A 24,598-nucleotide genomic window follows, 5' to 3' on the forward strand; every position below is an offset into this window, starting at 1 on the left:
AAGAGAATTAATACATCATTACTTTCTAACACAGCACATTTAATATTCATTTTAATATTTGCGAAAAGCCAATCATCAAATACGTTTTTTCACATTGGGTAATTGCAGATAGCTATCAGTGGGTCTTTCTTAAGTGGAGCATTCAGAATGGGGAATTGAAAGAGGTTGCATTTAAAATCACGTCTGTGTGGAGCTGATCTCACCTTGCAGTATTTAAAACTGTTCTTAGTGGTTCACCACTTAGATTGCTCCAGGGGAAATTTGGGGTTCGTAACTCACTCTGAGCACGTCTGAAGTTGGTGAGGGTAATTTGATTAATATTAGTGAGATTTGAATGTGGCATGTTAATCAAGAAGGCTATTTCAAGGGACAGTAATGCCTCTCTGATGCTTTTCACTCTTGCTTTTACTGCAGGGAATTATGTTCCGAATTTCTACTCTGTGATTTCTTATGTGCATCAGCACTGGCCTGATTCCTTGCACTGTAAGGAGGCAGTTGCACAGAGGATGTTCTTGGCAGACAGAAATAAAAATAAAGACCCCATTTTGTTCACAGAAGTTTTGTTGTTGGTAGCAATTCAATTTGATTTTTGAGTTCCAGAACAAGATTGCTTTTCGAAAAAATGTTAATTTTGTAATGAAGTCCATGTGGCTATAAGGGAATGCAAGTTGTTTTGTCCTGATTTTTTAAGAAAAGCTGTTTCAGAAGCAGGATCAACGTTCTAAAATGTGCCTCATCTCTGTTAGTATGGCGCCAATGGAATGCTATCCTGGTCATACTCAACACAGGTAATTACTGGCTTGAATGCCTCGTTTCTGGCATTAAACATTGACTTTCTTTCAGCAGTAGTGGGTGCTAGGTTTCAAAGATGGCTTGCATTGATTCTTCAAGCTGCAAGTCCTTCAAGTGCTGCTGAAGTATTTCAGTGGTGCTGTTTCAGCCTTCCAGTGTATTAAAATGTCCCCGTGGGTATATAGTGCAAACACAAGCCTCATTATCACATTTGTGTTTTGCTTTTTGACAAAGTGATTACACATTGAAGAAGTTTGTTACTCGCTCCAAGCTGCTAATTTTCATAATCTATTGGAGATACTGAGTTGGTAAAAATAAACGTGTCTCTTAAATCCTAAACGAGTTGCCAAAACTGCACATGGTGAGTGGCAGCTTCTTAAAACACTTCTTGCTTACACCTGAAGCTGTAAAATAGCACTTTGCAAGAGCTCAGCTTTGGAATTCAGGCTGGTAAATCACTGGAGTTGGGAAATCTTGATTTTGTTGCAGAATTGACACTTACTGCACTCAGATGCTTTAAGTATGGGAACTCTGGTGTTTAGAATGGTGTAGTCTCATTTAAAATACATTCCAAAAGTTACTGCTTAGGGAAAGGCATTTATTTTATTGTAGAACAATGGAAAAGTAGGAAAGAAATAACATGCTACTACCAAAATTGCATTTATGTCAGCATTGCTAAAACTGCAACATGAATTAATGTTTTTTTAAGGAACCACTTAGTGTGGTGTCAGTAGTTTGTTTTAACTTTGCACCTGTTCCTTCTCATGTGAAGTTTTTGCTTGAGTTTTTATAGGTTAATTTCCCTGAGAGTAAGGTCTTGGTTGTTGAATTTCCTAATGGCCAGACCTTTCCTCAGGTAGGATTGTGTGTTCTAATGTGGATTTACTATGCTGTGAAAACAGGTGAGGATGGGGATGCTTACATGTATGTGATGTTAGCCCTGAAGCCTGACTCCTGAATGGAGTTCAGCACCTTTAGCTGGGCCAGGAGGAAACCCAATTTTACTGAAGCTGGAAAATTTGCTGTACCAGATGGCCCAAACAGACTTAGGTTGTCCTTTATTCCAGCTAACTGGATTTGTGGCATTTGCTACCAGTGAACTCTTAAGTTGTGGGATGGCTTTAGCAGCAAGTTGTCGGGCTGGTGCTGGATCCTGGGGAGTTCTCACTGCAGACCCTTGGTGTGTTTCACTGGCACGGTCAGAAATGCATTTCAGAGGCTGCAGAGTCTGCAGTGCATGCAATCCCTGCTTTTTGGGGCTGCTCCAGCCTGAGGTGCACACATCAAGTGGAAGCTGTTCAGTGGCTGCTGGCTCAGCACTGCAGTCAAGCACTTTTTACATTTGCTCATATTCCCTGTGCTCTTAACACAGATGTGGTTTACTTTTACCTTTTTTGCTTCACCCTTGTTCAGTCATTTCATATTTGCAAATTCCACATCTCCAGCTGCTTCGTACCTGCATCCATGGGATGCACTAAAGCACACTTAAACAGAGAGCACTTCCAATGGCAACTCTTTTATTTAACTTGTATGCAGGATTGTTGACAAATGTAGAGAAGGGATTCCTAAAAATGTGCACAAATGTGAATGTGGAGGCCCAAAGCCTGTATCTGGGACTTTATTGTGGGAAAGGGAATTTCTAGGAATGAGATACATAATTATAAATCTGTTTCAGCTTGAGAATTAAGAGGGAAGTGCAAATCTTGCATCTGAAACCTGTCTAGCTTTCCTTTTGGCTATCTGTTAATATGTTAATATTTCTACATTTTATCTTGAGAACCTGAGCTCTGATGTCCTTTAGACAGATGTTTTCCTGAGCTTTATTTGTAAAGAAGTGATAAATTCAGTTGATAGTGACTCCTTCCTGGTAATAGGCCATCAGGCAAAGCAGTTGGTGCACATGGCTGCTGCAGCAAAATGTTGTGTGGTGAGTGTGCAGGGGAGCTTCCTGGTTTCACACTGAGAGCCCACAGACTGGAGCTTGACTCTGGTATATGTAACCTCATTTGCTGTGAAGCTGCACAGTAAATTTGAGTTGTCTTTTCAGTGTGCTTTGTGCTTTTACTCTCTCAGGACTGTGGTTCTCTTGGCCTCTGCAAGCATGACAGAAGTGTTTTTGTTGTTGTTCCATGGCCCTTGCAAAGGTGAAGTCTTCATGTGTTTATTAGCAGTGTCAATACCTCAATATTTTCTCATGCTGGCAGAGTTTCTCTTAAGCTCACACTGAGGCTGTTGAAGCCAGCTTGACTGAGAGCACTGCGCTCAAAGCCTTGAAGGAGATACAGCAGGGGCTAATCATTTGGAATTAAACTAAAAACATCATTTGGACCTCACAAATGATGAGAAAAGTCTGTGTTCCAGATCAAAGACTTGTTAGTAATAGAAGAGTTGATTTCCTGCCTCTGTATTTTTAAACTTCTAAAGAACAGCCATCACAGTGTAGTTAAATTGAGGATTTTTTTATTTTAAGTCTTTTGTCCTTTGATTACAGTATTAGTAAAAGTATTGGTGTAGTTTTTTATTCTTAGCAGGAAAGTTGGTTTTATTTTTTGTGTATTTTGGTTGATGATTGGATTTTTTTTTCAAAGGCCAAGACACTGATAATAAGCACTTCTTCTGTTTTCATAATTTCTTTGTGGTTAGTGCATGCTTAAGAAACTTCAAGTGTAACTTCCTTTTAGCAGCCACTTGGCAAAGGCTTTGCCTGTAGTTTGATTCACAAGGTCGCATCAAGAGACAAAGCTGAGAGATCTTTTTTGGAAGAGAAAAATGTTCATGTAATACTTCATCTTATTTTTGTATTCCTGACAGTTGCACAGGTCACCAGCTCTTCACTGGTATCTTTGGAGTGTTTTTAAAAAGTAGCAATAGAGGAAATTCTCCAGAGAGTTACATTAGAAATAAAACTAATAAAGATAAACGAGTTAAATAGCTTCAAAACATCCAATTAAAAATTAAAGGCAACAGAAGAGTTTGTATAAACCCCGTGGGAGGAAAAACTGAAGCAAGCCATGTCCAATAAATCTTCTAGGCTAGCTTAAAATATATGGCAACAGTTACTTTGTTCAGATGTGTTTCTTTTGTAAGGAAGCCCTGCTCCTTCCATGGATTCTTAAAAAAAAATTCAACAAGGCAGCAGCCTAATTTCTGTCTGCCTGTGACTGGGGCCTTTGAGGAGGGAGGCAACAAAATAGATAATTTTCAGTGTCTCTTTCAGTATAAGGTGTATTTGCTACTTCTACAGCCCCTTTGTGGTGCTGAATCGCCTTTTGGCTGCAGACACAGATACCCATACTCTTATGGTAAAAGCTGGATTGTGGGATGTTTGAGTGAATTTTAATTAGATGGGAAACAGCTCCAGGAGCCAAGTTTTTGCAGCATGAGTCACGGTGTGCGTGCCGTGGAGCAGTTCCATCAGTGAGAGTTCTCCCAGAGAAATGACTACAGTGCCTGGCCCTCTGCCAGGCCAGGGTGTGAGTTTCTGCCTTTGCTTACTGAGGTGACTATTAGCTCTTCTCTGAGTAAGAGCTCCTCCAAATTCCTAAGTGAAAAAAATCTGCCTTTTGACAAGTGTTAAACTCGGGAATGTGTCGGATCTCAAGATCTCAGTCCTGAGATGCTGAACCTCCGAGACCACCTTGGGGGGCTCGGGAGTCCTGGGATGTTGCCAGAAGTGTCTGGTGGCTGGACTTTGGTCCTACACAGGAGACGACAAGGATGAGGGCTTCACCGGGGTGAATGGTGAAGGGATTAGTTAATTAGAGGGTGAGACACAGGGTTTAGGATTTATGTACAGGGGGGTTTAGAGGAGTAAGATGGAGGAATTGGGGTGTGTCCTGTCCTTCTTCTTCCTCCTCTCCTCCATCTTCTTTGGCCACGGTGGCACCTTTGGATTGGTTATTACTGAGAGTACACCGAGTTATAAGAATAGATGGTATTGGGGAAAAATGATAAATATTGTACACGTAACAAGGGGTATAAAGATACGTGGCTGCCCGGGAGGGCAGCACAGTGTGCTCATGGCTGACTGCTGAGCAGATCTTTGTTTGGCTGAAAGAACATCTTTTAGATAAACAATTAATAAACATAAAAACCGAAAGAAGAACTGAAGCCTCTTCTCGTCCTTCGATACGCGGGCTGCCCCAAGGCCGCCCCGGGCCTTTCCAGGCCCCTCAAACAGCCGAGATAAACCGGACAGGAATGAGCAGCTGACAGTGAGCTTTGTGACAGAGGTGATTGTGCAGCTGCCATAACCAAGGGTTTGGTGCTGTGTGGTGCCTTTGCCATGGGGTGGGTGCTGGGTGAGGGTGTGCTGTCCTTGCCGAGCAGGGCTGGCAGGGTCACACTGTGGGGAGGCTGGAGGTGCCCGTGTTCCTCCATGGTGCACCATAGCCTGCACACAGCTCACGAGTCAGGCTGCAGCAATGGCCCAGTCGGGCACTCCAGAGCCACGTTTCCCATGGCAGCATCACTGTGTGTTCAGCACAGTGTAAGGGAGCGCCTCCTGCTCATCGTGCAGGAGTTGGAGTTGCCTGAGGAGCAAAAAGGGGGCAGATTGCAGAGAAAAATCTGCTCAGTCTCTTTGTGCTAGGTGTCATTGCATGCTTGGTTCAGGCAGTGCAGGACTGGGTGCCAGAAAGCACGCTCTCCACACCTGGGCTGGGGAACTGAGGGCATTTCTGCTAGCAGCCTGGTCCTGGTGCTCTTGCCAGCAAGTGTCTGTCGTGATGGACGCCCTCTTTGGGCTACAGATGGCTTCCTTTCACTTCCTTTCACCTGAGCAATCACAAACTGCTCTGGTGTGCAAAGGGGCTGAGTGGATACAGTTAATGGGGATCATTGAATTGGGTTAGGTGGGATAGCTGAGTGACAAGTTCATGGCACCTGCATTAGTCAGGTGCTGTTAATAAAATAACCATTACCTAAGCAGCAAACTCCTTGGAGTTCTTGACATGGGAAACATCTTCTCAGTTGTACAAGTGCAGTCTTGATGTATCAGGAGCTGAGGGCTTGAGGAATGTGTGTGCTCCTGTGGTGTTGTAATCTTCACTGCAGTGTTGTTCTTGCCTCTCTGCTGGGGCAATTTCCCCAGTGCTTTGCTGGGAACTCAATTAGAAGTGGCAGTTTTAATTAAATAACACAACTGGGGGCTGGGTTATTTCTCTCCTCCAGCTCCTTCTCAGTTTCAAAGGATAAAAGTTGGGGGTTTATCTACAGTAGTTTCATTTTCTACAATAGTTTCAGTTATTCCATATGCTGAGTAGAATGTTGAGCTGTACCAGGGAAACCACACTGAATGTGGTGGTTTAATGATAGTGGTAAGTAACATCGATAATTTAAGGTATTTCCGTTAAATAACTTTTTTGGTTATTCAGCAGATTCCCGGAAAAAACCAGCAGTACCAAAGGCTGATTCTTAGAGGGAAGAGGAATTGAACAGAACATTGTTTCTAATTTTTTGGTTTTTTGTAACTCTTATCTGGTTGAGAGGTTTTCTGCTGAGTAAACTGAAATTCTTTCCTCTTAGTCTGAATTACGTTTAATTCTTGTGGTTTAGTTGTGGTTTGGGCTTCATGTTTTTTTGGGGGGGGATGGGTTGTCCTGGGTGTCTGCTGTATTTTGCCAGTGCCCCATGCTGTGATTTTTTTCAAAGCTGTGCTTGCATCAGTGATTGGGCTTTGGCAATAGAACATCTCCCATACAATCTCTAATCAGAATAATAAAATTCCTGACTGAAAGTGAAAGCGTGGGTACTTAAAAAAATGATGTTGCTGTAAATATGTTCTTATATACTTATGTTCTCTAAATCATCAGGCTAATCAGATTCAATGATTTTCCAATTAATATTGATTACTTTGTTGTTTTCTAACATCAGTAAAATACTGTGCAATGCTAATATCAATGATGCTCCAGTATTTCCCTCTTAGACAGCTAGTATTTGTCACTGGGCCAGAATTTGGAGTCTCTGCAATATTGAAACATCTTCCCTGAATTCTTTTTTACAGAAACAAGGGATAAACATTCATTATCTGGAAAGGGCTGTTGGATGGGTTTGCTCTACCCCTGAGAGTTTGTGCTTTTAAAAGATTGATCCCATCTTCAGTGCTCTTTAAGTGGAAGCAGGGATGAACCTGACACCGTGAGAAACTGGGATGCATTGACTGTTGTTTTACATAGTGGGGTTATTGGGTGGCTCTTTTATTTTCCTGAGGTACAGAATGATTTGCTTGCCCTGTTTGTTTTGCCAACAGAGAGATAACCCAGTTTCCTACTGTTTCCCAAGAAGCTCGGTGGCTTGGGAGAAGGCCAGCAGCTTGGGAGCTAACACTACACGTGCAAATAAACAAGTGTTAATTCCCTTAATGGTGGGGAAAAGCTTAAATCCCTTTAGGCAGGTTTGTGCAAGCACTGTCCATTAAGGAGGATGCCTTTCCTCCTGGGGCCCCCTGCCTCCAGCACTAGATGATGGCTTCATCTTCTGCAGGAATTCTGTATACTTACACTTCCTTTGGTTATCTTAGATATCCTTTTGATTGTCTTGCACACGCGGATTACATTCTGTATCTCCTGGCCGTAGCATATGGTACACTGTGCAGAATGCAAGGCAAACACACGTTTATTGTTTACCCAGGAAATCCCCCAAATTTGTCAAAAGCTGAAGTTTAACTACCTGTTAATGCTTGCTTGAACTTTTATTTGTGGCTGGTTATAAAAATCTTGTTTATTTTCTCCTGGCCTTAATTAAAGGAAGAAAAAAAGCCTCAGACTTCCTTGCCTGGGAGCATCTCTATTCTGTCTGTAGAATAAGTGGAGTGATGCAGCTGTTGAGTCAGACATGTCTTACTGAAATAAGACAAATTAGAAATTTCATAGAATCCTGGAATGGTTAGGGCTGGAGAGGGCCTTGAAAGTCATCCCATTCCACCCCTGCCACAGACACCTTCCACTGTCCCAGGGTGCTCCGAGCCCCCTCCAGCCTGGCCGTGAGTGCCCGCGGGGACAGGGCAGCCCGAGCTGCTCTGGGCACCCTGTGCCAGGGCCTGCCCACCCTCACAGGGAGGGCTTTTATCCTTGGAGCCAGTCTGACCTGTTGGTAATTGGAAGCCCTTCCCCCTGTCCTGTCACTCAAGGCTGTTGTCCCAAGTCCCTTTGCAGCCCTCCTGTGGCCCTTCAGGCATGGGAAGGGGCTCTCAGGTGTTCCTGAAGCCTCCTCTGCTCCAGGCTGAGCACCCTGAGCTCTCCCAGCCTGGCTCCACAGACACCCCTCTCTCTGAGCATCCTCATGGCCTCCTCAGCCCACTCCAGCATGGCCCCATCTTACCCTGGGGCCTCCCCAGTGGGGCCTGGACACAGCTCTGCAGGTGGGATCCCCTGAGAGTGGAGTCAGGGGTGTGAGGGCCTGAATGAGGGATGTGGGACTCCAGGGCTCTCCAAAATGCAGTTTATTCCATCCAAGGTGTCACAGCAGCCCAGGGCTGTGGGTGACAGAGCTGTGCCCACAGCTGCCAGCTGCAGCTGCAGGGAGCCCTGACACCCTTTGGTTTTGGTTACAGTGCATTATTTACTTTTCTTTGCTGAGCATCTTAATGCAGTAGAACCAATCTATACCTTAGCTATTATCTGTACCCTGTCATAACTGCTGTAATTACCATATTCATGTTACTGTTGTCTAATCACCAAAAGTTAGTGCATTACAGTTCAAGCTAGAAGTTGTTTTTCAGTTTTCTGGCAGTGGAAAATTCTGAGACCTTTTTTCTACTCGCCACATTTGCCGACTTGTTTGCCTGTGCTCTCTTTGTGCTTGGTAAAAACATGTTCTTGTTTGGGGTGGGTTTATCCTTTGATTAAGCCATACAAACCCCTTCTGACTAACACACCCTTTGCCTCCTTGGTTAGCCAGTAAGGCTGGCTCAGCAATTCTTTTCTTCTATATCAAAACTTGCTTCCATCTCTATTCCTTCATCAGACTCTACATTTAAAAATCTTTCTGCTGAGCACACATACCTGTGGGACTTTCTTGTCCCACTTTCATCCTTCCCAACAAAGGGGCCGAGTTGCCTCCCTTGACCTGCTGGCCACACTCCTTTGGATGCAGGATGTGGTTGGATTTCTGGGCTACACACGTGCCTTGCCAGTCATGTTCAGGGTGCATTTGGCCTTGTTGAGCCTTGCTGAGGGTCCTGCTGGCCCGGCTGCCCAGGCTGCCCAGGTCCCTCTGGGTGCCATCCCGTCCATGAGCCTGGCAAAGCCAGCACGGGGCTCTGTGCTCCTGGCAGACTCGCTGAGGGGCACTCGGTGCCATTGTCCTCATCCCTGACAGAGCTGTCCCAACGCCTGCCCTGAGGAATGCCACTTGTCACTGCCTTCCGCTTGGACATCGGCTCTCCTTTTTAATGCAAACACTCCTTTTGGGCACCATCTTTCACAAGGATGTGTTTGCAAGGCTAGTATTTCTTTTTTTAATGATCTCAAAATAATGTCAAGACAATCCTCTTGCGAAAGACCATACTCATGTAGCTTAGATGTCGTGGCATTACTGTGCTGCTATCAAAGATTGCTGTAATATAAAGCTTCAGATGGTTAAATGCTATTCATGCACACGGTATTTGAGGAGGAGATTTGTTTTTATTATGAGCAAAGGCTTAGCAACTTAGCAGAAAAAAATTAATACGGTGGGTTAGTCATAATCCACTTCTTTGTTTTAAAGCAAGTGAACGGATGGAAGGCAATCAAGTTACAACTGAATGTGGAACTCCTTTTTGAGCGTATTATTTCTATTGTTTGAGCTTTTTATGGGCCATGTAGAAATAGTGACTTTACCTATGACTACTGTTTGCTAAAGACTAAGGTTTAGGCATCAGGATATTTTTATTAATGCAATAATATCTTTAGTCCTCTAATACTAGTGCAGCCTACTGTTATTTTTGATGAAATGTCCTGTAGGCATGTGCTTATGTATTCTTAGTGTTTTTTCTTGTTATGAGAAGCTTTGGCTTTGATGTGCTGCTTAAATTTCCTCTGAGTCATAGTGGTAGCTGCCAAACCATTGTTTTTGTTCTATTTGGACTTGATTCTAGTTCTGCAGTTGTTTCCTCCTAGGGAGTTAAAGTCCATGCGCTTTTATTAAGATAAATGTCAGTGATTTGGAGTGTATTTGCATAAAAGAAGCCCTTAGTCTCTGGTAGGTTAAGTCATGTGTAATGTTCAGCTTTAAAGTAACAGTGACTACAGGAAATATTGGAAATAAAAGTTGTTGACCTTTTCTGCACAATAGAATTTCCCTTTCTATTAAATATGGAACACTGTCTCATCCATAAGCTGTCAGCAAACTGAACATCCTCACTGGTCTTCCACTGTTTAAAAAAATTCACAAACAATTAATGCAACACCTTGTAGAAATTACATCTGCGAGGCAAAAGATGGTGACCATTGGTAGGATTTCTAAAAATAAGGGTTGCCAAAGTGAAACCATCAAGTCAGAGTTCAGAATTTGCTCTTTGCAGCAGCTTCAAAATCAGGAACTTCTGCATGTCCCAGCCAAGTGGCTGTCACAAATCATGACTTGACACCAGTCTTGGATGTAGTAATTACTCATTTATATTAAAATAAGCTGGCATCAGTCAGAAGCTCACAATTTATTTCAAATTACCAATCTGCTACCTGCATATTGCAGTAGCTGACAGTGTTTTGACTTTATATGAAGCTGTATTTTTTTCTTTTGTTATTAGACAATATTGTTTTAATAACATTTGTAAGGAAAATGAGCATTTCTCATGCATGTCTTGCTGCATCATTTGAGAATTTGAGGGTGCCTTCAAAATGTTAGTGTCAGACAGAAGTGTGCTCAGAGTTTACAGCATTGTTAATGGATTTCATGTGTTTAAGATGGGCTCTGTAGGACTGGAGTTCAGCAAGGCTGTCAGGTCAAGTGTATCCTGCAGCCCATCCTCTCCAGTGAGCCATCTGAGTGCAAACAGATGCTTTAGTGTTCATTAGATTGATGGGTCCACACCTCAGGTTCCAGGCATCTCTTACATGATTTATTTTTCTGAACTTACTTTCAATTCCTGACATCTTTTTTTCCAAATATCGTTTCCTGAAAATTGCAACTTTCTGCAGGAAATGAGCCAAGAGAACTGAGAAGCCTAAAGAAATTTTAACAGCTCAGTAGAAAATAGAAGCTAGAAAAAAATGAGAAGTACTGAATGCACTGACATATTTATCAGCAGAATTTAAACAAGTAGAGGGCAGGCACTTTAAGTTGAGAACCAAAAATAAAAGGAGGGCAGTGAAATAAGGGAAAATGAAGGAAATGCAGTTATGTAGGAATTAAGGGGATTGGCTGAAGAAGACTTGGCTGACCATCAGCTCTAGGAATTGGCAAATTTGAGTCACAAAGGAAAACAAACTGCTGTAGGGACAGGAGGAGGCAGCAGGGGGAAGATGAGGATGTAAAGTGCATTCGGGTTTTCCTGTTCTGGCAAATGTATGCCTTGCATGAGGATGTATCAGGGAGGTGCTGCAAGGTGCAGCTCTGGATGGGTCAGATGAAAAGAGGACAAGATGGAGCACGGGGTGCACAGAGCTGAGTGGCAAACAGATGGAGGTGACCAGGTGATCACACTCACACTTGTGTCTCTCAGGCCCTTTCTGTTTACTTTGGCACTGGAGAGTTTACAGTACTCCACTCTGTGCCAGTAGATGTGCTGTTTATATAATGAAATAATAGATATAAAACTGCTGTATGTAGTTGTGCACATACCTTATATAGAAAACAACAATTAACATGGATATATAACAGCAGTTCTGGACTTCCACTAATATTATTCTTGTTTTTCTGAGTCAGAAGAGTGAAGGAAGTGAATTGCCAGCTGGCTCTTTCAATCCACAGCAAATGAGAGTATAAAAAGGTGAAAAAATAGCATTTCTTAGCTTGAGCTCAGTGATGTGTGCCTGTGTGCTCTTGGGAACTGTTTAAAGGCTCCAACAATTGGGTAAAGTCCAGTTTGCAATCATATCATTCTGTTGATCTTTCTGTTCATTATGGACATGGTTAAACACAAATCATGGAAATAAATGAAGTCATGTGGGCTCAGTGCTTTGCTGTTAATGTCACATGTTGTCTTCACTCCTTTTGCCAGCTCGTGTGAAGGCAGGTACTTGTCAGATTTAGCAGCAGTGCTAGAAACAGCACAAATGCAGGAATATCTGCGCCTCTTGGTCATAGCAGGTGTCACAGAAATCAGGGATAAAGTGTCCAAAGTGCCCTAAAGACCTTGCAGTGTCTCTGCCTCTGTAATCTGGGCTTTGTAGATGGGAATCAGTCTCTGTGTCCATTATCAATTTCTCACACGCCGTGAAGGGTAAAACATTAACACACAAAGCGGGTGGCAAGTGGAAGAAAGCCTTGCAGGAGCATCAGTCAGCTGAGAACTTATTGTTGGAGGCCTTTGCAGCTGAGTACAAATGTGCCTTTTGTTTTCTCAATGCTGTGGGGCAGAATTTGAAGTTCTACAGGTGTGGGGCTTGTTCATTATTTCATAAAGCATCTTGAATTAATATCTTTAGCTTTCCCTTGATATTCAGCCGCTCGGTGGAGAGAAGTGTGTCTGGGAACACAGCCACAGAAATAACTGGAGGCACACTCAGTGCCCTGATTTCTGCTCTGTTGATGCTTTTGAGCAGTGGCCTAATGGCAGAATTGGCTGTGCTATTGTTGTTGTGGCTCCTGCCCATTCTGGAGAAGATGCCTTTGTACCAATGAACACCTGGTGTGAGGCTGCTGGGGAACATTAGGAGGGGCTGGGATTGTTTATTCCAAGCATGGCCCACTTTCCCAGCTAGAAATACAGGGAAGAGAGGAATAAGTAACAACTCTGTTCAAATATCTCCCCAGGAGCAGGTACTGAATGCTGGAGCATTCATTTTGAAAAAGTGCTGTTGGGAATTGAAGGCCTCTATTGCTTAGCATTTACTTCTTTAGGAATAACAGGGGAGCCAACTGAGGTTTGTCTGTGAGCACTGCTGTGGCATGAACTCAGTAATGGGAAATTCAAAGAGCTGTGTGATGGACTGTTACATGAATAAATGTGGTTCTTGTTTTATCTTAGCAGCTGAAAATGAATGCTTGCAAAATGCTGAAGGTCTGTAAATTGCCTTTCATAAGAAGGAGCTCAGGCAGGGGCTTAGTGATGGAATTGGTCCCCACTGTCATGGTTTGAACACAGCCTCCCTCCCTGCCTCTTCCCACACCCTCAGGAGGACTGGGGAGACAACCAGAGGAAATAAAACTGAGATTTTGGGGTTGAGTTAAAGATAGTTCACTGAGACAGAAAAGGAAGGGAGAATAATAACAAGTAATAGGGGGAGGATGTTGACAAAAGAATGAAAACATCCAAAACAAGTGATGCATGATGCAGCTGTTCATGGACCAGTGTCTGCTCAGTTCCTGAGCAGCAGCCCCAGCCAGCTTCCCCCAGGTTTATCCCAGTGTTTGGGGTTGGAAAGGACCTCTGGAAATCCTCTCATCCAGCCGCCTGCTAACGTAGGTTCAGCTGAGCAGGTTGCACAGGATGCTGTCCAGGTGAATGTAAGAAAACAAATATTGATACTGCTGCAAATTAGTTATTTTATTAGCCTACCTAGTAGAGACTCAATGCAGGCAGTCTAATTTTCTGAATCTGGTGTCATAAATGATAATATTAGCTTTGGGTCTATTAGAACATCATCATATGAATGAGAACTAGTTCAAGATTTTAAGTTCATACAGTCTATGATTACCCCCAGTTTTACAGCTATATTCTGTCTTTTTTAGTTTCACAGAATTTCATTAGTTATTGTAAAGGCTGAGATTTGAATGGTTCAGTGCATCAAATCTTTTTGTTTTCTTTTTTTTTTTTCATGGCTCTGTATCCAATTAAACTTGTAGGTGGCTGCAAGGTTTTTTCCATTAATAAACCCACATTATTCTCATTGCTGCTTCTTTCCAAAGCTATCAGTGGTTGACAGGCAGTGATCTTTTTCCAGTCTTGGAAATGGGCTGTTGCTGTGGTAGAGGCCATTGCTCACTTATGGAGACTTGCTATGCTAAAGTAATCTAGAATTCGTAGAGCATTCCTTCTTCTGCATTTGCTTTGCTGTGTTTTGAGCTTGTATTTTTCAACTAATTACAATTTCTTAGGCAGACAGTGTAGGAGACCTATTTGTAATTGAGTCCAGGTAATTAAAATCAAGCAAGGGAAACAAGTATATAAATGTACTTGTGCGTTCCCTTTTTATTATCTGTGACTTTCAAGCTTGGCTTCCTGCTCCTGATAATAATTTTTCCTGGTTTGTGTTTACCTGGCAGGTAAAGCAGTTTTAGCTGGTGAATGATATGTTGTCAAATTTGAGAGGAATTAGCTCTTTGATCTTGATAAGTGACCTGTTATTGCGTTTATTTTTTCCACAACTTTTCCTGTGCTGCTGTTGTAACATCAACATTTGACCCCAGACGCCAGCCCAGGCTTTGTGAGGCATTGGGGAGTTGGTTTCTCCCGGGTGGTTTCCCTGGCGCTGTGGCAGGAGCCCCGTTTGCCAGCGGGCTGTGCAGTGGCACACCTCACCCTTGGGATGTTTGGGAGCTGAGTGCTGGAAGTATTTTGGTGAGCCTGCCCTCTGACATTCACCTTGGGCCCTGGCAGGAGGCACAGGAACACAAATAGCTGCGGGGGGCACGGCAGTGGCAGTGGCAAGGGCTTGTAAATAAACCCAGGGCAGAGAGGAAGGAGCAGGAGTTCCTAAAACTCAGAGAACCAATGCGCAGGTTTTAAAGGAGAATACTTGTCTTGGATATCACATGAAGTTAAATTTGCGTTTGGTCCCACGCCCAAACACTTAGATACTGCAGACTTACTCTTCTGACAACACTAAGGAATGCTCTGTTTCTTTGGAAGTGCAGCTGCCATCTTCTGGGCCTTAATGCCCACTTGAATCCCTGGCTCAGGGAGCATTCACTGCTCTTTCTGCTGCCTCAGCACGGTGTGCAGGCTGGGAGGTACCTGCAGGCACCCAGCAAGTGACTGCACCACTTCACACTGACCAACAGCAATTACTGTGACACCAACAACTGAAGGAGTTAAATGCAGATTTTCATTGCTCTGATTTCAGCACAGAACTCCTGCTTGGTGTCCATCAATATACTGGTGCAGTTCGGAGTAAAAACCTGAGAATACATAATGCAGTCAATAATAATGATGATGATGTAGATGTTACCTTCACACATTGCAGTGCGTGCAGCAGCATCTCTAAGATGTTTTTACTGTGATTTGAAAAATATCAGGTGTGCTTTTTTAATCAATACAGTTATACAGTTATACCCAATAAATTATATCAATCACATCTAGTGTCAGTTCAGAAGCTGTGATATAGCAGTTGATAGCAAAGAAATTTCAACTGTTTATACATCATATTCACAGTTGGAGGTGAAGTTCTTTATTATAGCTGTGTTATTCCTGAAGAGTCGACACAGGATGTTTTTAGCACTTCATAGAAGCCTGTGGGACACCTTCCAGGTTTCTGGCTGTGCTGCCTGATCTGTAAATATAGCTGGAGGTGGTACAGAGCAGCCTTGGAAAGCAGAGCTGGTAGTGCACCAGAGCCACAGCTCCCACACTGAATGTCCAATAGCCCTGGATTGCTGCTTTGCTTTTGAGGCAATGTTCACATTTTCATCTTTGTTGTCACCCCAGCTTAGTTCAGTTTGCCTTGCAGATCATCTCCCTGCTTGCTCTGGGTAATGTGCCAAGTGCTCAGCCCAAGATTAAGTTACAGCCAGAGCTGCTGGACGTGAAGGTACTGTAACTGTAGATGTCTGTGCTTATGTTTCAGCCTTGCTGCAGCTGAATTCAAAAATATTCATGGGAAACCTCAGTGGCAGAGTTTAACTTTAGAAAAAGAGCTTTAAGCTTATGTTGCAGATTTCTAGTTCTTTTTCATACTTTGAACTTCTGATTTCTTCTTTTTTTTTTAGTAAATATGAAGGTAAATAGGGTTAAGCTGACAAATTTTCTCATGCAAGTGGAGGAGGCCCTTAGGCCTCAGCAAGTATGACGGGTCAGTTGACAAGTAGTGACTAGCTCAAGAACTATCCCAGTTCTTAAAAGCATGTGCTAATAATCTGAACTGTTACCAGATGTAAAACTGTTTCACTTGTTGTTAGCCTTGACTGCAAATATTAGGAAGTATGAACTGCAGAAAAATGAAAATTAAACAAGTTTTCCTTCTTGTTCTTTCCTCCAGATTTAAAACATGCTGTCAGAAACTTGAAGTGTTAAGTATTTTAAAGGTGGTGTTTGCTTTCTCTGTTTTATTTTAAATCTGTTGTTACAGTTCTCTTGACCTACATATCTAACTGGACACTTTGCAGTAAGAATTGAACTTCTTAATTCTAACATCTGATGCTAAATTTTTGACTCTGAAGAGTTGCTATCAAAGAAACTTTTTCTAAACTTGTTCATTTCTTAATATTTTCAAGATTCAAAGCATGTTCTTTACATTTCAAGCAGTTCTGTTTTCCAAAGTTGGTATTTTGGAATATTTATGTTGTCTATTGTAAAGAACAGAGCTTGACACAAGCAGTAGTATTTTATCTCCAGAAAAGACTGTTAGAGCTCAGTGATGTACAAGTCCAGAGCTCCAGCCTATTGCTCTACCCAAAGGTAAAAAACAAATCAATTCAATATTACAGTTTGGGTGAAAATATTAGTGGATCTAAATAAAGGAGACATTTTTTACAGATCCCATCAGATGATGATAATGTGATGATTCTTTAAAGCAAATACTCTAAACTATGTTAATCTTCACGCTAACAGCAGCTGTTTTGTTTTCTTTTGATGCAGATCACCAGAAACTGGAGAGAGAAGCTAGAATCTGTCGTCTCCTGAAGCATCCTAATATCGGTAGGAACATTTCATTGCTTTGTCCATTATTTATCGGTTTGGAAAATTTGGGGGAAATGGAAATTACCAAATCCAAAGAGCAGCTCAGAAAGCAAGTGCCAGTAACTCCAGTCAGGGCTCTTTCCTTGTCTCGTGGTGTTCCTTGTGAGTTCTGCTGCGGGATGCAGTGATCTGATGGATCACCTGCAGCAGTCGCAGTGTTCTCATCTCTGAGCTGCTGCTCTGCCTGAGCTCTCTGTGCCAGGGCTTTGGGGCGTTGGAGCACTGTGCAGGAGGGGCTGTTTGCAGGATTTTCATGATTTTTGGAGACCTGCAGAAGAATTTCAGCTGACAGTGTCTGCTGCACGATGAGACAGACCAATGTCAATAATTAGTGCTGGTTTTAGTGAGATGCTTATTTTATATTTCACTTTGTGCTTGAGATTCCGTCCTTCCAAGCTGAAGAAAGCTCTATCCTTTTTATTTCCAGAGTTGTGTGTTGTAACCATGTAAAGCAAAAAAATAAAGTTATTTTGGAGGGTGGGGTATGTCTGTCTCTTTGCTTTAGAAACAGTGTAGGCAGGTAAGTACCTTGAACTTAAGAGTGTAGCTGGGTTTTTCAGCTTTTCATACACTGAATTATATGCCAAGGGTATCTCTCACAAGAATATTTGCTGTACCTGAGACTTCTGCAGAAGGGGAGGAATTTCCTGTTTGTTATGGCATTTTTAGACTAATAAAATTGTTTGGTGCCTGCGATGACTTAAGTTTTAGCTTTCATATTTTTCAGATTCTGTACTGCTTTGTTCTGTAACTCTGAACTTCATATAAAATGTTAGCAAGTTCTCCTCACAGGGTAGTCAGACCAAGCAGTCCTTCTCCAGCCTGAGAACCAAGGACACTGTTGTAGTTTCAGGCCCAAAGAACTATGAACAATGGAGAATTGAGGAGAGCAGTCTGGGAGGATGGGCCTTGGTAATCTGAAGCTGTAATTGAATCATTAACCCCAATATGTAAATGGACCAAACTGAGAAGAGTCTGAACATTTGTGAGCTGTGTTCCATCTTGCATCCCTTTTGGGTCCATCTTGGGCAGAGCCAGAGGTGGAGGTGGATCCTTTGAATAAATACCTACTTCATTGCTTTAACTCTGTCCAGCCTCTTGAGGCATCACCTGGGGTGAAATCAGCTCCTTCCTTGTAAGGATAAATAGGAGGTGAAAACAAGCGTACCATGGCTCAAAATGACATGTCAAATTTCTGCAGCGTCTCTCTTAGGCTTACAGGTTTGACCTAGAAATTTGGCTAAGAAGGAAGAGGGAGTGTTATTTGTGCTATTTCATCTTACCAGAGGTTTTGCATTGTAAAATGGTGAGAGCTATGTGAATGTACAAGTGCTTTTAGGGATTTGTGCTATTTTATCTTGCCAAAGGTTTTGCATTGTAAAATGGTGAGAGCTATGTGAATGTACAAGTGCTTTTAGGGAGGAGGTGCAGCCCTTCTGCAGCTGTGGTTGCACACGTGGTGTAGTCAGACTGCAGAGCCATCCACCTGGGCCTTGCTAGAACCAGGACACATTTATCAGCTTCCACAAGTTGGGGAAAATGAACAAAAGACAAGAGTGAACTGATGCAGGGGAAAGGCTGAAATGCACAGAATTCAGTTGAAACAAAAGCCTAAATTGGTTCCATGTGGTCACAAGTCTTCAGTTTGCCAAGTGGCTTGTTGAGCAGTGTAGGATGGAGTTCAGCTGCTCTGGCAGGCCAGCTGTTGCACATGCACAGTTTGTATCTGTGAGGTTTGGCTTGGAGTGCACAGAGGCAGTGACAGCCTGGGTGACAGGCAGGTAGGGCTCTGCAAGTCTGCACAAAGTGTTCTGCTCCTGTTTCAGAAATACTGCCATGTTCTAGATCTGGCTGAGAGGAGATTTTCATGACCCGGAATTACCATGCTGGGGTTTGGCAGCAGACGTTGTGTTCTGTCATGTTCCTTCTCCTGCAGCCATGCCCTCAGCCAGCTAAATGATCACTCTAAAATCATTCCAAGTGCTGCCAGCACCCCACTGGAGCTCCAATGCTTGAGTCACTATGACATCCCTGTTTAAATTGTCATCTCTGGTGAGTAATGGAGCTGCATCACATCAGGAAGCACAAAGAGTGAAAAAGGAAGCATGCCAGAGGAGGGGAGCTCAGCTCTTACAATAAGTATGTGTAAGTTAAGAAAAATAAGAAAAAAATGGTAACTGTTTTTTTCAGTGTGATTTCTGTAGGAAAGCAGAAGTCCAGTTTAATTGATGGGGTGGTTTCTCAAAGATGACCGTGTACAGGGAGTTATTTTTGGAAAGCTAAATAAGGCTGAATGTTAAATGGTTCTGTTTCTGTGCAGTCCTTACTGTCCATGTTCATGGCCAAGAAGTGTCATGGAAATCTTCCTTGAAGAAGTTGTTTCACTTCTACAAGCAGGGCTCCAGTACATCTCTGAAAGCTGAGCTTTTCTGTGCAGACACTGCTTTGCACATAATTAATTCTGTTAATTTTTCAGCATCTTTCTTCTCTTCATCCTTTTCATAAATCTGTGATTTCTTCTCTGTCCAGCCTTGTATTTACGATGTCTAATGAATGGTGTAGGAAATACAAGGAAGCAGTGTTGGTGAGCACGTACCCACACAGGATTTGTCATCTTGGGTAACTATTAATTTTCCAGAAGTTCCATGTGTACTAATGCTCCCATTTTTTTAATTTAGAAGTTTAGAAAGAAAATTGCTAAGTAATAATCTCTTCACCAAGAAATCTACTGTCATTTTCCCGATTTTCTCCTTTATCTTTTTCTGTTAGTAAACTTTGATTTCTTGGTCTTCTTTTAACTTGAGGCAAACTTAGTTTTTAGCACTCTGATTTCTAGTCTTGCAATGGACATTTTCATTGGTGTAACACTGTGGCACCACCTTGTTATGACGTTTGGCATGGATTTACAGCTGCTTCGCTGATTTTGGTTTATGACATCCCAAATAATGATAAAATCTGCATTAGTCTGACGATACAAGCTCTGACCCATTCTGGAAAACTGCTGATTCAAACCTGGTGAAACCGTGGAATTTTTTTTCCCGAGCAGAGTTTGCTCTTGCAGGATTTGTGCTGTGTTTAGGTAATGTTTTCTTAATGGTACTTACACAGTCAAGATCTCTCTGTAACTCCTGGGGGGCTTCTGCTGGCTTTGCATTCCCAAAGTTGGCACTGCTCCTCACCACACTCTGTGCTGGTGTCTAGCTTACTGAATCCTCCTGCCACAACAAAAAGGTAGGAAAAGCCTGCATTTTGGAGTTACTTCCCACTGTAACACAAAACATGAACAGTCAAGTTGTTAAGTTCCTCATGTGGGAAAAATAAGAAACTGTGTATTGCCTTGTCCTTTTTGAACAGAAAGTAATTAAAGCTGGGGGTGGGTGTGGTGGTGTCTCCTTTGTGCACAACAATATGTCCTTTATGTTTATGTTCACCAAGTATGTGCATGACACTTCATAAAGCCCCAAGAATCTCAGGAGAAACACTATTAATATATAGAAAATGTGAATGCAGTAACTCCTTTCTGAATTAAGTTTGTCTTGCTGTGGCACAGTTGTGAGTAGCTCAGCTGGCGTTAGTTAAGTTACTCTATAAACCAAACACAGGGTAAAAATCAGGCCTGTTCAGATTAAGTGGATGTAGTTCTTTAGCACAATGTTTTTTCTGAGCTTAATTTAAGGTTTTACTTTATGTCAAAAATATATAGTTCTTTCCTGATGCAGTGCAACTCAAACCAATCCCCAGCTATATAAATTTATGCTCGGTGAATATGGTCCTCAGGGATGTATTAACTATAGCTATGCAAATAAATAAATAAATAAAACTTTTAATATAAATCTGAAGCTTTAGTTTGCGCGGGACTGATGCATTAGAGAATCTCACTTCCTTTTTAATTATTTTTATTGCTTACATGAGCTGATCACTTCAGTAATTTTAAATCTCATCCATTCTGTTGAATTAATTAAATTTGCAATTCCTATGATGAATAAAGTACACCGTAGTCCTTGAGAGAATTAAAATAAAATATCAAGAAACCAAATAAACCAGTGATATAACATGATTTCATATTTAAGAGCCCATTTAATGAGTATTCTAAAATAACAGATTGAATGTTTAAAGTCAGCCATGGCTACAGCAAGTAACTGACTAGTGAAGTGCAACAGCAGAACACAGAAGCTGGTTTTGCAGTTGCTATTTGTGAAATTAAATGTACTGGAACGAGACTGCACCAGGCAGGAGCACACAGGGGGGCACAGTGGGGCTTGTTGCAGCTGGGTTTTCTGCAGCCTTTCTCCTTCTCAGCAGTTTTTGTTACTGCTGTGCATCTGATTCCTTTTATTGCTGAAGTTCTTGGGAATGTATGTTCAAGAGGAAGAGCCTGAAAGTTTTGACTTGTGTAGTTGGAAGGGTTTGGTGTGGATGGGCTTCCTCCCTGAAGTGAGTGGAGTGTCAGAACCCCCCACAGTTAAAAGATGAAGTTATGTAGTGCTAGTCAATGTGTCAGTGATTTTCAGCATGAGCCACATGAGGCATCAGCTAATGTGGTCTGAGTGCCAGCAAAGGAGGGGAAGGCAGCTTTATTTGGTGTCACAGCTTTTGTCTCTTTTGTTTGCAGCAGAATCCTTTTATTCTGCTAAGTGGCATTGCATCTTTAAGTTTTGCTCTTCTGGGTTACTGTGGAGCATAAAAATGTCTTTGAGTGCAGACAATGACACCACTCTTTGCCATGGTACATTAATTCTCTTTCCTTTTAATGGAGCACAAGGTTATTTTAGCTCAAGTGAAGCATTGCTGGCTGCAATATTCCTGATAACTGTAGCAGGATCCATAACAGACCAAGGAAATGAGGTTTCACTAAGGTTTGCCACTGATTTTGTAATTTTATGCCTCAGAAAGTACATGCCTAATTTGCACCAAAATAGGTAATGATTCAGTATAAATCAAGTGTGAACCAGATCTTGAAGCATTTTCCATCCCTGCTTAATCCTCTGTTTCTATGTTTCCTTAAATGCATGAAAGTTCTTTTCCTAGTGTGTCCAGGTTCTCTTAATTTCCATGAAGCCCACACCCCTTTTGCAGCCAGTCATTTGAAATGTAAACCAGAGTCACCCACAGAAACGGGAAGTGGAATTTGAACACCTCTCTTGAGGATTCTGCTGTGGGGAGTGAGACTGGGGTGGCTGCCACACTTCCCATTTGTATTTTCCTCTCTCGTTGTGCTTTACTTTCTATATGTGTTTCCTGGAATGAAGAGTTTCATTATTGTCTGCACCGCTGCCTTCAAGAGCTGTGGAAATAAACTCGACTGAAATGAATTGCTCTCTCTCTCTGCACGCACAAGATGGGTCTTTCAGAACTTAGATTTTTTTTGTTGTTTGAAAGCTTTGTTTGTCATGAATCTGCAACCACGTGTTCTGCATACGGATAGACATCATGACTCCCAGCTAAACCACAAATATGTAATTTTCCTCTGGACTCTTTCCTCCAAAAACAGAGATCTCTACTACTCCAGCTAAACTAAGCTTTTTCTTTCAGTTAAGCTAGCACAGACATTTTTAGAGCTTTTTTAGGGGATGTTGTAAGTTCTGTTCCCTTTGCTGTTTCAATGTTGCTGATGGTCTAATAGGTGAATTCTGCGCTGGTTCTTGGATCAATACCCAAATATTGGAAACCTTTACTTGATCTGAGGGTGAGGAAAAACAAACCCCCAAGCAAAACCAGGTTGCAGTATATTGGGTTGTGTGGATGGGCATCACTGGATGGCATTAAAGCAGCTCCTGCAGGGGTGGTAAAACTCGTCATGTGTTTTCTGTGATAATCCTGCCTCAGCCTTGGCATTTGTGCCTCTGGGCTGAACCCATTCTGTGGGACACTTTTGTCTTGGCCTTTTCCTTTTCCCTAGAGAAAAGAAGCAATTCATTCAGGCAGCATTTCTTTCCCAGACAGCCTAAATCTGCCCATTTGGGGTGTTTGGCATCCTAGCCCATGGTTACTATCACCCAGTATGTCACCCTGTGGGGGGATAGAAGGTAAGAAAATAAACATAGTGTAGAAAGTAATCTTACCCCTAAGGAGCTGCAGCTGGGCCAATTCTCCAAGATTAGGAACAGGCCTGACTGTACCAGGCCACAGCTGTAACCAGTGAGAGGAAGAATGCTATAACAGAGTGGGGTGGCTGGGTGAGAGGGGAATTGGAGTCAGTGGCTGCTTTGTGAAGAAGAACAAGTCAGTGCTCTGAGGGGCTGCCCATGAGAAGCACCAAGGAGGTCTGAAGCGTTTGTGATAAGGAGACAGCAGTATGGAGCCCCTGCAGTAAGATGACAACATCACCTTTCACCCTGCTGCTGGAAAAGGAACCTCCAAGGAGAAAGGGTTGGGCTGTCGGTGCTGCCTGAGAGCTGCATCCCCCTGCACACTCCCCCATTGCCCTGAGGCAAGCAGGCAAGGATCTGGTCAGACATGGGGGCAGGATGGGGAAATGCTCAGCATGTGAGCTGGGCACAGAAGGAGGCAAAGGGAAGTCTCCTGGCTTTGGACCATGGTGATGCTTTGGTTTGAGCCATAAGTCAGGAGTGGTGCTTCAGGAGCTCACTGTGGCGTCTTGGAATGGCTTTGCTCCTTTTCCAGAGGTGATCCCAAGCCAGGAGACTCCTTAGGAGAGACAGTCTGTGGGGCTGCTCTCATCTGCACCGACATCTTGCTTTGCTTACCTACCCAGCCCTCTGCAAAAAAATATCATGGGTCATGAAATCATGTGTGTTGGAAGGGATTTCTGGAAGTTACCCAGTCCTACATCCCTGTTCAAACCATGTGCAGTAAATTTAGGTAAATCAGAGTCCGTCCTGCTGAGTTTGGAGACTGCAGAGAAGGAAATTGCCCAGCCCCTCCAGGCACCTCTCCAGTGTTTCATCACCTTCCTATCCAAATAAATAAATAAATAAATAAATGTGTTTCTGTGCTTAGCCAGGGTTTTCCAGACTCCAGCGCGTGTCTGTGGCCTCTTGTCTTGCCATTTGCACCCTGGAGAAGACTTATTCAGTCTTCCCTGCTGACCAGCAAACCAAGTACTGAAAGGAAAAGTGTATATTCCCCAATACAGCAGCATCCCTGTTAGGATGTTTTTGTTCTTTTCTTAAAATTGCATTTGCTCTCATTTTTAAATATTGTGACATGAATTCCTAAAGAAAGTGTAATTTGACTAAAAACTATAAACAGCAACAAACTCTTAGGAATGCAGAATTTCCTTGCTTCCAAGGTGTGGGTTTGGAAGTGCATTTTATAGGCTGAACTTGTATGGGCCATGTCAGGTGCATAAATCCAATCTGCTTGTGTTTTGCATTTTATATGCATCTTCTGCATCTTTATTAATGGAATGCCCATTCAGTAAGAGGTTTTACATAATCTTAGATACATATTGGAAACAACACATGGAAGTTAGGACTCAGTCTGTGTGCTTTGCAGAGCATGGCCCCAGCTCCGCTGGGGTGTCCCCCTGGCCTGTCCCTGTGTGTGGCAGGGTGTGAGGGGCTGATGCCAGCCTGGCTCACCTTCCCCTGCTGTCTGAGGGCCAGGGGACAGCCCCAGTGAGTTACAGACAGACAGACATCCCCCTAACCACCCCTGTCTTGCAGCAAGTATCCGTAAGATTTTTCCTTGCTCCTTCAAACTTTAGCTTTTGAGAAGTCACTTTGCATCCTGATTTTGTTGCCCTGCTGTTGGGAGTATCTGTCAAAGCTGTGGCATTCCAAAGGATGCAAGCTGGTCTGCTCCTTGGCTTTCTGCTGCATCCTGGCACAGGGTGAATGCTCTGACCCTGCAAATAACACCAAC

General features: G+C 42.8%; 1 protein-coding gene across 19 annotated transcripts in view; it reads left to right on the top strand.

Moving 5' to 3' along the window:
* CAMK2D (calcium/calmodulin dependent protein kinase II delta) overlaps positions 1 to 24,598 on the top strand; it is a 120,694-nt gene that overhangs the window by 29,066 nt on the left and 67,030 nt on the right. For all 19 annotated transcript variants that reach the window (XM_074542081.1, XM_074542080.1, XM_074542082.1 and 16 more), the window contains one exon: positions 16,670 to 16,729. In XM_074542081.1, the coding sequence (XP_074398182.1) occupies positions 16,670 to 16,729 (60 nt within the window). The remainder of the gene's footprint in view (positions 1 to 16,669; positions 16,730 to 24,598) is intronic.

This window comes from Zonotrichia albicollis, chromosome 5 (assembly GCF_047830755.1).
Source record: "Zonotrichia albicollis isolate bZonAlb1 chromosome 5, bZonAlb1.hap1, whole genome shotgun sequence".
NCBI lineage: Eukaryota > Metazoa > Chordata > Aves > Passeriformes > Passerellidae > Zonotrichia > Zonotrichia albicollis.